The sequence below is a fragment of the Arachis duranensis genome, chromosome 4 (assembly GCF_000817695.3).
Source record: "Arachis duranensis cultivar V14167 chromosome 4, aradu.V14167.gnm2.J7QH, whole genome shotgun sequence".
Classification (NCBI taxonomy): domain Eukaryota; kingdom Viridiplantae; phylum Streptophyta; class Magnoliopsida; order Fabales; family Fabaceae; genus Arachis; species Arachis duranensis.
In genome coordinates, this window is record NC_029775.3 from 10,024,591 (window position 1) to 10,040,492 (window position 15,902).

At 32.8% G+C, this 15,902-nt stretch overlaps 3 protein-coding genes across 4 annotated transcripts; all 3 read left to right on the forward strand.

Annotated features, from left to right (window-relative positions):
- The first annotated feature begins 3,722 nt into the window (after positions 1 to 3,722).
- On the forward strand, positions 3,723 to 4,703 carry LOC107483216 (uncharacterized). Its single transcript, XM_052260441.1, has 2 exons — positions 3,723 to 4,266; positions 4,330 to 4,703. Exons 1-2 carry the CDS (start codon positions 3,723 to 3,725, stop codon positions 4,701 to 4,703), a joined length of 918 nt encoding a protein of 305 aa, XP_052116401.1.
- Positions 4,704 to 5,367: 664 nt separating this feature from the next.
- LOC107483270 (uncharacterized) lies at positions 5,368 to 7,968 on the forward strand. Of its 2 annotated transcripts, none has more exons than XM_052260216.1 (2): positions 5,368 to 5,527; positions 7,011 to 7,968. In XM_052260216.1, the coding sequence occupies exon 2, from the start codon at positions 7,179 to 7,181 to the stop codon at positions 7,752 to 7,754; it is 576 nt and encodes a 191-aa protein (XP_052116176.1). In that variant the 5' UTR covers positions 5,368 to 5,527; positions 7,011 to 7,178; the 3' UTR covers positions 7,755 to 7,968. The 2 variants fall into 2 exon arrangements, with proteins under 2 accessions (XP_052116176.1, XP_015959384.1); XM_016103898.3 differs by having other exon boundaries at positions 5,369 to 5,527; positions 7,075 to 7,968.
- Positions 7,969 to 9,146: 1,178 nt separating this feature from the next.
- LOC107483269 (probable folate-biopterin transporter 7) lies at positions 9,147 to 11,996 on the forward strand. Its single transcript, XM_016103897.3, has 2 exons — positions 9,147 to 9,620; positions 10,745 to 11,996. The coding sequence occupies exons 1-2, from the start codon at positions 9,344 to 9,346 to the stop codon at positions 11,794 to 11,796; spliced, it is 1,329 nt and encodes a 442-aa protein (XP_015959383.1). The 5' UTR covers positions 9,147 to 9,343; the 3' UTR covers positions 11,797 to 11,996.
- Positions 11,997 to 15,902: the final 3,906 nt, after the last annotated feature.

Genomic DNA, 15,902 nt, shown 5'->3' on the forward strand with positions numbered 1-15,902 from the left:
TTATTAAATTATTTTTTTTATAAATGACAATGAAAGAGAGTACTATAAATTTTATAATATCAAACATAAAAGAAAATATTTTATAATTTTTTAAGTATTGTCAGTATTCTTTAATTTAGTATTATTTTAGACTATAATCCATTTCTTTTGTTGTATCAACTATTTTTTATTATTTATGACTCTATTGTTATTTATAATTAGTTTTTTATTTATTTTGTCTTTTTTATAGAATCATAATTTATATTATAAAATTTTGATAATAAATGTAGTATATAATAATTACAATTACAAATTTTACAAAGTCAGAATAAAAAAAATACAAAACAAAAATAGAGTACATCAAAGAATTAAAAAATAATACAGATAAAAATAATAAAAATTCTATAAAACCAACAACATATATCATATGAACCAAAAAAAATACAATAAAAGGGAAATAGCATTTATATGAATAAAATTAAATAAAAAAATAAAAAAATTTCATACACAACATAAATACAATGCAGTAAATAATAAAAAAAGAATTCATATGAACAAAAAATAATAAAAATATCATAAAAATTAATAAAATATCTAAAAATCAGAGCGCTATAAAAAAATCAATAATATTTGTCTTATGAATAAAAAATACAATAAAATAAATAAAAAATCATATGAATAAAGCCAAACAAAAATAAAAAAGATTTCATAAAAAATATACATATAAAAAATAATATAAAAAATGATAAAAAAACTCATATAAAAACATAACATGAAAAATTAGAACACTGCACAAATAATATAAAAATATTTATCCTATACACACAAAATATAATAAAAAATATAAAAATTAAAATATGGAGGTGAGTACTAAAAGAAATAAAAAAATTAAAATATTCACTTTACTAGTGATTGAAATAAATTTGAACCATTCTGATGAAAAAAAATAGAATTAAAAATTATAAAAGAGTAGGAAGAACTACAAAGAATTACTGTGAAGGTAATAGTTATTGGTATTCTTTTGTAGAAGAAAATGAAAGATAGAATTAATAAAAAAAAATTTTTCACCTAATATTCTAAGATAATCAGCCATCGTGAACGTGAAGACACTACAAATTTTAGCTTCTTCTGAACGTGGGTTTAAAAGTAGAATCACTTCTGCGTTCAGAAGGATAAAAATTGCCCCAAACATAAAAATAAAACTTTCAAGAAATTCAAACGTACTTCTTTTCTCCTCAACGCATTTGCGAAACACACCCTAAGAGCATCTCCAATGGGTAATCTCCATTTAACTTTTTCCTGACACATTGTGAAACTTACCGTTGGAGAAGGAGAGAGATGAGTTCCCTCACGGAGTCCAAGGAGGAAGAGTCCCTGCTCAGAGGGACTCAAGCATAGCTAATGATAACTTGCCACATGAAATAATTATTTATTTATTTAATTAATAATTTATATTAATTATTTATATAATAATCAATATTAAATATTATTTATATTTATATTATTATATTAAATTAGCCATTGTAAAACTAGCCGTTGTAAAATTAGCTGTTGCAAAACTAGCCGTTATTATGTTACCGTTATTATTAATAAATTAATATTTTGTTACTCTATATATACCACTTAGATATACTTCTATTCTCACACTATCTATTACTCTTTTTTATCTTCTTCCAAGTTTACGAAATCAAAGTTCTGCTACTATTATTTTTTGTTCGAAAAATGGATCCAAACCAACTCAACTCTTTCTTCAATTACTTACAAAATTTTTCTCAAATTCCAAATACCCAACCATCTCAAACCTCAAACTCTCAAGTTCCAAATCGAAACTTCACACTACGAAATTCATTTCAAAATCCAAATCCACAAAATCTTTCTAATTTCAATTTTCAAGCTCCTTATAATAATCAGTTTCCTATATTCCAACCGCAACATCAAAATTCACAAACACCTCATTTTCCATTTTCGTCCATATTTAATCCCTCTATCGGAAATGTTACTCCAACTTTCTTGCCGTTTCCAACTCAATTTAGTGCATCAAGACATAACTCATCTGGTGTTGGTGGCTCTTCTAACCCATCCTCTCAGACTCCTATACAACCTAGTCCAAATTCGCAATATTCAGATTTTGTCAACCCTCGTGGATTAGATGATATCGACCTTAATGATGATGATGTTGAAGATCGAAGGTAAGATAGTATTCAACACTGGCATTAGAAAGAGGATGAGATGCTGATCAGTGGATGGTTAAATGTTTCAACTGACCTTGTAATTGGTACTGATCAAAAGGGGGAAACATTTTGGAGTCGAATTCATAGCTATTGTGTAGAATTTTGCACCGACATGACAAGGGGGGTAGTTGTATGTAAGAAACGATGGTATAAGATCAACAAGGCTGTTGCACAATTTGCTGGTTGCTACGATCAAGCTAGTCGAAACATAAGGAGTGGTTCGAACGCTGATGATATAAAGGAGTTGGCTTATAAACTTTATTCCACAAATTATGGTTAAGAGTTCACTTTTGAGAGGCATTGGAACATGCTTCGGTTGGAGCAAAAATGGAGAAGCCAACTACCTACACAGAGTGGCAGCTCAAAGAGAACCAATGTTAGTGCAACTGGAGCATACTCATCCTCATCAAACCCAGAAACACCGTTGGCTGACGAACCCGGTGTGGACTCTCCCGTTCGCCCACAAGGATCAAAGAAGAGCAAGCGAAGAGGTAAGGAAAAAGCACATATGTTTGAAGATTTTAGCGAAAGAAAATCATCGGTTGTCAAAAAATTATCTCTCATGGAAGATATTAAGAATGTTAGAGAAAAGGAACTAATGGAAAAGGAAAAAGAAAGAGAAGAGGAGAAGGAACATAGAGCAAAGATGATGGCAATCAAAGAGAAGGAGTTACAAATTCAAGCGGCAATGAAAGAACAAAAATTACAAACTCATAGGTATATTAAAGAAATGGAGATAAAAGCAAAAGAAAGGGAAATGGATATGCAAATACTTAATGCTGACACGTCTATAATGAGTGAGAAACGACGAGCTCTTCATGAGATTGCATGTGAGAAAATAATCGCCAAGTGGTTTACTTAATGGTTCCTTGTATTCGTAGAGTTATGTAGTATGTTCTTATTTATTTATTGCGTATTACTGGTATGTGATGTAGTTTGTTTTATTTATTTCTGATGTAAGTTTTTAAATTAGTCAATAATATTGTGCCGTTATTGTTTATGAAAGTGACCGTTGCAAAACTAGCCGTTAAGTAGCCGTTAAAAAACTAGCCGTTAAGTAGCCGTTAAGGAAAACTAGCCGTTGCAAAACTTGCCATTGCAAAAGTAGCCGTTGCAAAACTAGCTGTGACAAAAGTAGCCGTTAAGGTACTTATTGCAGACACACTTATAAATATCAACTATCAATGACTCCACAACTCTACTTCAACTCTTGTTTCTCACCTCGACAGAGAACTAAAAATTACATTTCTCCATATGGCTAGAAATTTTGATGATATGTTTAATGAGGTTTTGTATGGCAAAAGAAGACGACAAGATAACACACTCATAGATAATTGGATCGATGAGTATTTACTCGAAGATTCAGAAGAAGAAGATATCGATAGAAGCTCTATCCCAGTTACTCGTAGATGGATCAACAGAGATCGAGAAGCAGGACATGATCGCCTTTTCCAAGATTACTTTGCAGATGAGCCGGTGTATAATGCTGACATTTTCCGACAGAGATTTTGAATGAGAAGAGATGTGTTCCTTCGGATAGTAGACGCTCTCTCAAACGTGTATCCGTATTTCCAACAAAGGGTTGATGCAACTGGAAGAAGAGGCTTGTTGCCACTTCAGAAATATACCGCTGCGATAAGGATGTTAGCATATGGCGTAGCAGCTGATGCTGTTGATGATTATGTGCGCATAGGCGAGAGCACTACAATTGATTGCTTGGAAAAATTTGTTGAAGGTGTCATTTCCGTGTTCCAGGATGAATACTTGCGAAAACCCAATCCAAATGACGTACAACGCCTGCTACAAATGGCGGAGGGTCGTGGCTTTCCTGGCATGTTGGGTAGCATTGACTGCATGCATTGGCAATGGAAAAATTGTCCAAAGGCGTGGAAAGGTATGTACATGAGTGGTTATCGTGGGGTTGCAACCATAGTACTTGAGGTTGTAGCATCTTCAGACCTTTGGATATGGCATGCGTTCTTTGGATTTTCTGATTCAAATAATAATATCAACATGTTAGATCGTTCTCTAGTGTTTGATGATATTCTAAATGACCGTGCTCTGGAGGTAAATTATACTATTAATGGTAATAATTATACAATGTGATACTATTTAGCAGATGATATTTATCCTGAATGGGCCACATTTGTCAAATCAATCTCAAAGCCACAAGGTGAGAAGCGCAAGTTATTTGCACAATACCAAGAAGGGCAAAGAAAAGATGTGGAACGAGCATTCGGAGTGTTGCAAACACGCTTTGCAATTATACGTGGTCCAGCTCGTTTTTGGGAAAAGAAGAAGCTTGCCAACATAATGAGAGCTTGTATTATATTGCATAATATGATTGTTGAGGATGAAAGAGACACTTATGTAGGAAATTTTGCTCAAGGCTTAGAGTATGATGATGTTGAAAATGGCTTATCACAACCTCAGCTGGGAGAGGAAGATTTTGCACCATACCATCAATTTCTCCAAAGAAATATCCAACTTTGAAATAGGCAGCAGCATAGACAATTGAAGGAGGACTTGATTGAACACATATGGTAATTTCACAATGCTTGTCGTCAACTTTAGAGTTTAATTATGTTTTTCTTTGTATTAAGTAATTTTACAAATTAGTGTAATCCCGAATTATCTATTGTGTATTATTGTTATATATGAATTCATTTAATATTAATATCTTTTAATAGTGAATTATTTTTAAATTTAAATATTTAAATTACATTATTAAAAAAATTAATTACATTAATTACAAGTATTTTAATTAATTAATTAAGTGGAACCACAACAGGGACTAAAGTTAGTTCCTCCTAATGGAGAAGAGAGAGATGCTTTGAGTTCCTATTTACTGTTTATGACACAAAAGCTGATGTAGAGTTATTTTTTATGATAGGTGGGCCATAAATAGAAATTGGGATGAGTTCTTTACTGGAGATGGTCTAAGCTAACTAGATGAGTAACTCAACCTGGTTTTACTTTTTTTTTTTTCTTAATCCCATTAGCATTCACCCCAACAGTAAAACAAAACTGCAAAGTGAAAAACTTAAAATTTTAATGGGCTTTTAATTACACTGTCACCTTTTGGGCTGAATAGTGAAGTAGAGACCAACGAGCAAGATCCCGGTCCGTTTCTGTTGTTAGGGTTCTGCTAACAAAAAACAAAATAGGTGTTACTCTGTTACGGCTCTGGCCTCTGAATTGCACTTTCATGGTAAACGACTAAGCGCGATAAGAGAAGTGAAGTAGCAAGAGCAAGAGTAAGAATAAGAACAAAGAGGAGTTCGTACATCGCAGTGCCTCCTCCGCATTTTCGAAAGGTAAGCACATGTCAAAACTGCTTCTTTATTTTTTCGCACTGTTGCATTTTCTTCCAGTTTTTGTACAATGAAATTCCATTATTACAGTGTAATTTTCATGTCGTGTTAGTTAATTGCTGGTTGATTTCATTTCTGATTTGGGATTAAGCTAGCGTTTGCCTTTGTTTTTGTGATTTATTTGGTTGCTGTGATGAATTTTTTATTTAATCAAAGCATTTGGAATGATGCATGTAAGCTGTTTGATGAAATGCCTCGGGAACAAGATGGGTCATTCCCGTCCACGTTAGTATTTTAGTTGGTCTGCTGCTGGATTGTACTGTTAGTTGGTAACTGGATTTACTTGTGCTTTTTGAGCTACCCGGAGATTCATGTAATTTTTCTTCGTTCTTAATGTTCTCGGTGGAATGTAAATTTTCAGATCCCTCAAGACTTAATTTTAGTTTGCTGAGTGAATGATTTTGTGGTTTTTTATTTATGGGACATTAGTCATCTTAATAAAATGGATCAATTATCCTGAACAGTTTTTGGAATGTTATTATGTTAACGGGTTGATATTGTTAGTTTGGATTGAGACAATTTGGACTTGTCATGAACAGGTTTTGGAATGTTATTATGTTAAGATTACGGACCAATTAGTGAGTTGGTCCGCGAGATTGCCGATGAAAACAGGCTGATTGGTTAATGATTTCTGATTTTCTTTTTCTTTTTCTTTTTTTGGGTGATCTCTGACATGTACGATAGGTTTGCTTGTTCTTTCTTTGGAGGTTCGATCTGTTCTCTCTTGGATGGTGAATGGGGCATTTGTTAATTTTCCGGTTATGTTTGTTTAGTGATTGGTTGTTTGTATGCAATGGTTATTGCACAGAATAATCCTTGAGGTCATATCTGTCTTGATGAATGGTAATTTATTGAAGTGAAGTTGGACTTTCTTTTCCATATATCTTGCATTCTTGTATATTCATTCTCTTTTTTATTTACTTTTTTTTTTTTGAAAATTGTTCTCTCTTGTTTTTGGATCGATAGTATCATTATGATTGCTGTAGTTCATTGCTAACTGGAAGTATATGCTGATAAAATGTAGTATGTGGCGCTCCTATTTAAAAAAAAAAAAAAAACATAAAAGTTTCAACCTAATCCAATAATGCATGTAATTAGATTCAAGTAATCAACCACTCGTGTCAATTTTTGGGGTTGCTCAGTAACCGGCTGTTTTGTACTCTCTTGCGTTTGGAGTTGATATTTGGTTTGATCACATGTAGGTCAAACAGAATGCTTTTGGATTATATAATATTATCTCCCATTTCTAATTTTAAATCACAATTGAGTGTTGAGGTTAAATTGTTTCATCAACATTTTCAACCATTTTTTGCATTTCCAGCTTTTTACGATGAACTCTTCTGTATTAAATATTTGAGTAGAGCATTTATGAATTATTTGTTGTTAAATTCATTAGCTTATTTCTTCATTGCTCAAATTTGTGTAGCATTGTAACTAAAAAGAGTGGTTCTGATCTTTGGAAACTTTATTGTGATGGGAAATTGCTTCAGGGGGATATCTTTGTGGTGTAAGTGTATAACAACTTTGCTAAAGGGCATCATTTCTCAATATTTTGATTTGATTTGATGAATCACTGGTTTGATTGAACGAAGACATGAGATTTACCCACCTTTCTAGATTAATTTGCCGTATCCCTCGTCATGATACATCTAGGCCTTTGCAATGTCGTGCCTTCCAGGCTGATGTTGTTTCTGGAGATTCCAAGGCCAAACCAAAAAGGTACAAAATTCCTCAGTTTTATGATCCTTATGGCCCTAGACCTCCACCTTCAGAAAAAATCATTCAGCTTGCAGAACAGATTGGAGCATTGCCTGAAGAAGAGCGCAGTCAAATTATGCCTATGTTGGTAGAAAGATTAAAGCTTCCAAAGTTGCAGTCAATTTCAACAGATGGCCTGGACTTGGGTCAGCAAGATGGTGCAGCTGGAGTGCAGGTCGAGGAGAAAAAAGCAGAGAAAACGGCATTTGATGTTAAGTTGGAAAAGTTTGATGCAGCTGCGAAGATCAAGGTGATTAAGGAGGTAAGAACATTCACTAACCTTGGACTGAAAGAGGCCAAAGATCTTGTCGAAAAGGTGCCGGCTGTGCTTAAACAAGGAGTCACAAAGGAGGAGGCAAATGAAATTATTGAAAAATTAAAAGCTGTTGGAGGAGTTGCAATCATGGAGTAGAGGATAAACATGTTGTAATATGTTGGTCAAGACAAATTTTTCTAGGCCTCCAATGTGGCTTTTTTTTTTTATGTTATAATATTTTTGATGCATGAATGATTGAGGGAAAAGCCCTAATGCATAAATCAGATTGAATGATCTATTTGTATCAATTGTTCTTTTGTTAAAATTTCTGGTTGATCACATAGCGCTTATGACTGCCTTTCCGGCTTGACATGACTAAATTTTCAGTTGAGCTTTTTTATAGAAATTTGAAACTCGTGGTTGACCGAATTTGCATACCATATGCAATGTTTATAGACATAAAACCTAATATCCATGTTTATCAAATTTTGCATACCATACACAAAAGATCTGTTTCTTGTTTTGATCTCTATAAAATTTTATTTAGTTTTGTTTTGCTAAAAGGTTTGAAACGTCTCTATTGACAAAATCTAAAATAGAGAACTAGAGAAGTTTTAAATTTTATTAGAACAAAATGAAAAAATTATAGAAATCAAAATAAAAAATAAGTATTTTATAGAGATTACAATCATATTTAACCATTGTTAATAATAATATCAAACTTAAAATATAAAAGCAAAGGAGTTCATTATAAAGAATAAATGTGATGTTGACAATTTTATCCAAAAAATAATAATAGTTATATTATGTGTATATTAAAAATCAATTACATATATAAAATACATATTACATGATGATTAATTTGGTAATTGATTTTTATTAAAAATCATTTATTAAAACACGTTATATAATACATAATATCTAATTTAGTAGCAGATTTAACATAACAAATTTGAAAGTTTATACCTTTAGTTCTTCAAATAATCAAATATTGAAAAACATTTTGACAAAAACATTTTTTTATATATTTTAGTCAAATATTATTTATTTTTAAGAAGTAATTATTAATTGTTCATGATTTCCTCTCCCCCTTTTCTCTCTCCTTATCTTTTACATGCTACATCTGATATCTGATATGATATTGAAAATGAAAAAAAAACCATATTAGTAAAATAATAAAATTAATTGTTCAGGATTTTGTTTCCTATTTTGATTTCATACCAAATACATCCTTTGTTAATTTTTATCAGTAAAGTTTTGGAGAATTACAGCATGCCACATCTAATAAGATGCAAAAGCATGTCAGTGAAAGCAACAGAGAAAGAAGAGTGGTGAATTCAAGCAGCATCAGATCTACCTAGAAGAACATTCCCGAGAATCTTAATTCTTAAAAGTTAAAACAAAAACAAAACAATAAAAAAGGAAAATCCAAAGATGGGGCCAGAGAAAAAGGTGTAAGCAGAAGAAGGAAGCACGTGTCAGTCACTAATAATAAATAAACAATTGCATTCGTTAAAGTAACAGATAACTGGGTGTGTCACACTTCAAATTTTAGACGTTAGGGAAAAAAATAAAAAAGAAGAACACAGTACAATATTGCAACAGACACATGTACAGTACAACCTGCTTTTCCTTAAAACCTCCGAAACCTTGCTTTCCATTTTACAGTTCTTGAATTTGAATCATTTCTTCTTCTCTCTGGCTTTGAGACTGTTAAGAAAAAGGTGAAGTGAAATTAAAAAAAGATGGTTTCTTCTGATGGAAGTAGAGGCAGTGTGGGTGGTGGTGGCAACCCAATCAAGAAGGTTCTGGGTTTAGGGTATTGGGTTCAAGGGTTCAGATGCTTCCCATGGCTGGCAGTGAATTTCTTCCTCAAGGATGGACTCAATGTGGACCCTTCAAAACTCCAAATTCTCCTGAATTCAGCTAATCTTCCAATGGTTGGGAAGCCCTTATATGGACTTGTTTCTGATTCAATCTACATCTCTGGCCAGCATCGTGTTCCCTACATAGCCCTTGGAGGTAAGAACCCAATGTCTAATTGAATTCACATACCCTTTTGCTTTTCCTATCTGATTTTGGTCACACTAACTCCAACTTGTGCAATTTGTTAATTGGGATCTTCAATCATTTATTTTTGATTTCTTGGTATTAGGGGGAAGAGAGAGAATAAAAGAGATTGCATTCATGTGATTGTTATTGTCATAGGAATTGACTGAAACCACCTTGAATGTGGGATTTTGTGGAAAAAAGCATTAGGATTAAGATTCTTGACTTGAGAAACTATTTGTGTGAAAGAGTTATCTTTGCTTCTGTTTGGCCTTTGTTGGAACTTATTTGACATTATCTCTTAAATTAAATCTGAACTTGTTGCTGTTTATATTAAGGTCTTTTAATATAGCCAGATATTGCAATGTAATTAGTCCTAATAATACTCAAAAAGGTGTTATGGTCACCTCATCAATTGTTTGCTGCATGGCAGAAAGGGAATTTCCTGGATTCTGGAAACAATCCAGGTTCTGGCCTCAAACAGACACAACTAATTGATACTAGATTGTAATAAGGCTTCTTAAATTCCACAGGATCAGCTTTCTTATGAAGGAGATGTGAGGAATCACAATTATTTAGATTCTTGTATAGCACTCTTAGCTTGTTTGTGTCTCTGCATGATTCATTCCATTTTTCTAATAAAATTAATGTATCTAACCTACTCCCCTTTTCGCAGTTCTTTCTTATGTATGTTGAGGTAACTAATTTTAACCAATTTTATGACTAGATTAACCTCTTGGCATATCAGGAATTTCTCCTGTTTTCAGTTTTTGGGGGAAATATCTTACTAATTTTTCTAGGTTGTTAAAATCAGAACTGGGGGAGTTGTTCATGATACTTCTATCCATTTATCATCTAAAACTGCTGCCTTGATTTCTATTAGGATTTTTGGGTTTTGTGCAGGCATCTTCTGTCTTGGATAAAATGTATCTAGTTTTCAATTGAATCGATCAAAAGGCATTCGCATTTGTTGTTGCTTTAAGGATAATCATATCTATCTAATCTTTGAATTATTCCCATCATTGCAGTTTGTTGTTTTTTAAGTTTTTACCGATGATATAACTAATTTCTAAATTCCCAATCATTTGTATATGCAGCTTTCTTGCAGGCATTGTCATGGCTAGTCATAGCAATCTATCCGTCAAGCATGTCGATTTTCACAATATCTGTATACCTCCTCCTTAGCAATCTTGGTGCTTCTATAGCTGAGGTAGCAAATGATGCCATTGTAGCAGAGATGGGTAAACAACCTCCTCCAGCAACCAAGAACTCTCAGTCATCTTCCTCAGGAAGCCTCCAATCGTTTGTTTGGATAGCCTCCTCCATAGGAGGAGTCCTTGGAAACCTTGTTGGCGGCATGTTTATTGGCCGGTTCTCCCCACAATCAATGTTTCTTGCCTTTGGACTACTACTCAGTCTCCAATTCTTTATAACCATTTCTGTTTCTGAAAGCTCTCTTGGTCTCCCAAAGAGTACATCTGCAGGGATAAGGAAACAATTCTCACAGCTATTGGTTGCTTTAAGAAAGCCTGAAATCGCTTACTCGATATCTTGGTTCGCGGTATCCTATGCCATTATCCCTGCACTCACAGGAACCATGTTCTTTTACCAGACAGAGTATTTAAAAATCGACTCGTCGGTATTGGGAATTTCAAAGGTGGTTGGCCAGGCAACAATGCTTTTATGGGGGATCATATACAACCAATACTTAAAATCTATTCCATCAAGGAAACTAATATCAGCCATTCAATCCATGATGGCAGTTTTCATGATCTCAGATTTCTTGTTTGTGAGAGGCTTCTATAGACAAATGGGCATGCCCGATTCGCTCTATGTTGTGATGTTCTCTGGATTCTTGGAAGTTCTCTACTTCTTCAAGGTTCTTCCATTCAGTGTGTTGATAGCACAGTTGTGTCCACATGGATGTGAGGGTTCTATAATGGCATTTCTTATGTCTGCTGTGGCACTTGCATTCATTGTAAGTGGATATCTTGGTGTTGCATTGGTGTCATGGATCAATATCACAGGAACTGATTTTTCAAGGCTTCCAATTGCACTTCTGATTCAAGCGGCATGCACATTGTTGCCAATCTTTTGGTCATCTTGCATACCTGATGATCTAAAACCAAAAGACAGGAAGAAAGACTAACATACTTTGTATACTTGTAGCACCTCAAACTATAGGATTCATTTTCAAAAGCTTGGTATATTTGATTGCAAAATTCACCAAATAGGAGAATGCTTTGGTGGTTATTATTAATTCTTCTTTTTGTCATTTTTATATCGTGAAGAGTATAAACATTATTACAAGGAAATATTAAAAGAAATTCTGATTTTTCTCCCCCTATCTATCATTGGATATTGAAGGGGAGTTTTGGAGTAAGAGTTGAGTTGTTCTTGTGTGCTTTACGGGTTTAAGCCGTGGAAATAGTTACTGTTACTGATGTAATTATCAGGTGCTGCTGTCACTTATATAGTTATCAAGTTAGGAGAGTGAATGGTGTTAATTGTGATCTCTCACTTTTCATTATTCTCTCTCATATTTAATTTTGGTTCCACTTATAAAATTAATGGTGAGAGATTACATTTCATTTTCTCAAGTGTTAAAAAAACTGGAGAGAATCCATCTTCATCAAGTTATGCTCCATAAATTATACCTTTTGAGTGCGGTCCTTTTTCAATACTGTGTTATTGAGTTATCAGAAGTATATGGTGATAATATGCATTATATGGTGTTCCTTATTTAAAAAAAAAATAATAAAAATAGATGTTTCAACCTAATTTCCAATAATGCATGTAATTAGATTCAAGTAGTCAACCACTCTTGTCAATTTTTTTGTGTTTGCTCAGTAACCGGCTGTTTTGTGCTCTCTTGCATTTGGAGTTGATGTGAAGTTGGAAAAGTTTGATGCAGCTGTAAAGATCAAGGTGATTAAGGAGATAAGAGCATTCACTAATCTTGGAAGAGGAAGCAAATGAAACTATTGAAAAATTAAAAGCTGTTGGAGGAATTGCAATCATGGAGTAGAGGATTAACATGTTGTAATGTTGGTCAAGACAAAGTGTAATATTTTTTATGCATGAATGATTGAGGGATAAGTCCTAATGCATAAATCAGTTTCAACATTACCATGTAGTTGTTGAATGATGTATTTGTATCAATTGTTCTTTTGTTAAATTTTCTGGTTAATCAATATATCGCTTATGACTGCCTTACCGGTTTGACATCATTAAATTTTCAGTTGAGCTTTCTTATAGAAGTTTGAAACTCGTGGTTGATGTACAAAATTACCATATGCAATGTTTACAGAGGTAAAACCTAACATCAATATTTACCAAATTTTGCATATCATATGCAAAATATCTGTTTGTTGTTTTGATCTTTGTAAAATTTTACTTTTAGTTTTGATTTGGTAATAAAATTTAAAATGTACCTATTGACAAAATTTAAAATACAGACTCTTAATTTTATAAGCTACTTTTAAAAAGTAAAAGCTTTACCAAACTAAGCCTTAACCTAATCCACCTCCACGCGCCATTACCTCTAACAAACTTTTGACTTAACGCGCGAATATATATAACTGCTTTTTTTCGGATTTCGTTTTCTTTTTCGAATTTTTTCAATGTTTTCTGCGTTCTCTATATTCTCTTCCTTCTCTGCGTTCTTTTTGTTCTCTTCCTTCTCTGCATTCTCTTCTTTCTCGGTGTTCTCTGCGTTCTTTTCGTTCAAGACCAATCCTATTTTATTTGATTTGAAGTTTATTTTGAATAGGTATTTCGTTTTCGAAGACAATGAATGATTCAAGTTCAGATGGTCAATTGAATCAGGGTGAATTAGATTATTGTTTTGAATCGAATCAAGTGGCTGAGGTGTAATTCAAATCTAGTTAATGTAGTTTGTTAGTAGTTTATGATTCTGTAGTTAAATAATTTGCTTTTGTTTGTAAAACTTAATGTTCATGGTTAATAGTTTGGATTTGAATGTAACGTAGAAGTTTTGAATCTGAATTATTATTTTAATGAATCTGTTTCGTTTCTAATTTCGGTGCATTTGAAATTATAATTTGATTTATTTTAAAAATGCTTTCAGTATATTTATAAATTTAAACTGTCAATTAAATTAGGGTAAATTAGATTATTATTTTAAATCGAATTAAATGGCTAAAATATAATTTAAATCTAGTTAATGTAATTTGTTAGCAGTTTATAATTCTATAATAGTATATTTTATTTTTGTTTATAAAAATTATTATTCATAATTTTGAATGTAATATAGAAGTTTTATTCAACTCATAAATCGAATTTACTTTATTCGAATGATATGGTGGTGCAATTCCATTACTAGCTGCAATAATACTACGGACTAATTAAAAACTATTTGTATTGAATTATTATAGATGGGTTAATACCATGAGTATTTTGAATTTCATTCTTTTGTATTTCGAGTTATATTATACTTTATTAATTCAAATCATATTGATTTTATTTAGTACGGAAACAAATTCAATCAATTTTATTTATATAAAATTATAAAAGAAGACATCTAAATAACGTTTTTGGTTTAAAATTTTCATATAATATTATTATGTGTTTGATTTATGCATGTACTTTATCCTGAAAAAATAATAATAATAAGATTTAAATAGTAAATTTGTTGAATCTAGTTCAAATCTTATAAAATTGATTAATTTATTTTTGGTATGATTTTAAGAGAGAAATTGAAATTCTAAAGGCTATGCACACGAGCATGGGATAAAACAAACTCGACCACGGCGGAACACATCTCCTCCACCGCCACGTTGGCTGTCGTATCTACAACCATCTTGGGCACATCACCGACATCGTATTCCGTACATCCACCGTATCCTTCTAGAAGCTTCTCAATTTCCCTCCAAGTGGCAGGCTTGTGCCCTTCTCCACCTCGCCGCTCCAACCTCCGACGCCACTCGGCCTCGGAGGAGGGACGACACTCCACGACGACGACCTTTGCGGCGGCGTCGGCGGCGATTCGGAGGAGTCTATCGAGGTGGTGGCTTCGGGAGAGAGGGGAGTCGATGACGACGCTGAGGCGGAGGCGGAGCTGCGTGGCGGCAAGGTGCCAGAGTGCGTCGTACGACACGTCGTTTAGGAGAGAAGGTGGAAGTGGATGTGGCTGTGACTGTGAGGTTGTTGCGTTTTGGAGCGAAACGACAGCGTCTTTGATGTCGTCTTTATCGAGGAGTGGGATTTTGAGGGTTGAGGCTATGGAATGTGCTAACGTGCTCTTGCCTGTTCCCGGATGACCCTTCATCGCTATTATTACTGGTACTTCCATTTTTCCTCCCATTTCAATTTATTCTTCTTCTTTTTCTCTCTAGATTTTGGGATAATTTGAGAGGCAGAGGAGGAAGAAGACGATGGATTTTATTTTTATTAATTTCTTTTAAGATTAAGAAGAGGACGAGGTAGGCTGCTAGAGTACTTCTCCCTTGATTGAGTTTCACTGTCAATGCTCCTATTAGATGTTGTGTGGCCTTGTGGGACCTTCTGTGTGTGTGTGTGTTTTTTTTTTTTTTAATTTATGGAATATTTACCCAAAAAAAACAAAGAAATAAGTTGCTGCAATAATTCTATTATAATGATTCCTTCTTTACAGGATGTGTTCTATAGTTGAGTTGCTTTTATTTACTGCAGCTCATTTTTTACTAGCTATAAAAAAGTATATTTGTTAAAATACTGAGTAAAATGCAAAAATAGAATTTAAAAAAAAATTGATAAAGAATCAAATTACACTAAGTAAAAGAGAGAAAAAAAAGCAAAAATGCATAAACTAAGATGGAACCCATATTAAGAGATGCTCAATTGTAATAATATTGAGAATTTCTATAATGTATAAAACTAACCTCTCTTTAACTCCATCTCTGCATTATAATCAACTCTTGATGCCATCACTTCATATGACAATTAGCTAAATATACACAATAATAAGAGAATAAGAAACTCTTGATGCCATCAATTTTTAGTATTTTTAGCCATCATTTTACTAATATAAATATTAAATTGTTATTTTATTAATTTATATATATAAATTCTGAAAAAATATAAGTACAAATTGTATTGATTTATAGGTACAAATAATATTAATTTATGTGTATAAAATTTTAATAAATATAGATATAAATTATATATTTTGTGTGTGCAAAATATCTGTAACTATAGATATAAATTATTATTGGTTAAATGCTGATAAAAAATCATAATATTTATCAGTCATTT

Excerpts from the sequence above, each read along its gene's own strand:
- LOC107483216 (XM_052260441.1), top strand. The coding sequence starts at position 3,723 with ATGAGAAGAGATGTGTTCCTTCGGATAGTAGACGCTCTCTCAAACGTG. Across the intron at positions 4,267-4,329 it reads TGATGATATTCTAAATGACC|ATGATATTTATCCTGAATGG; the intron begins GTGCTCTGGAGG and ends ACTATTTAGCAG.
- LOC107483270 (XM_052260216.1), top strand. The coding sequence starts at position 7,179 with ATGAGATTTACCCACCTTTCTAGATTAATTTGCCGTATCCCTCGTCAT.
- LOC107483269 (XM_016103897.3), top strand. The coding sequence starts at position 9,344 with ATGGTTTCTTCTGATGGAAGTAGAGGCAGTGTGGGTGGTGGTGGCAAC. Across the intron at positions 9,621-10,744 it reads TCCCTACATAGCCCTTGGAG|CTTTCTTGCAGGCATTGTCA; the intron begins GTAAGAACCCAA and ends TTGTATATGCAG.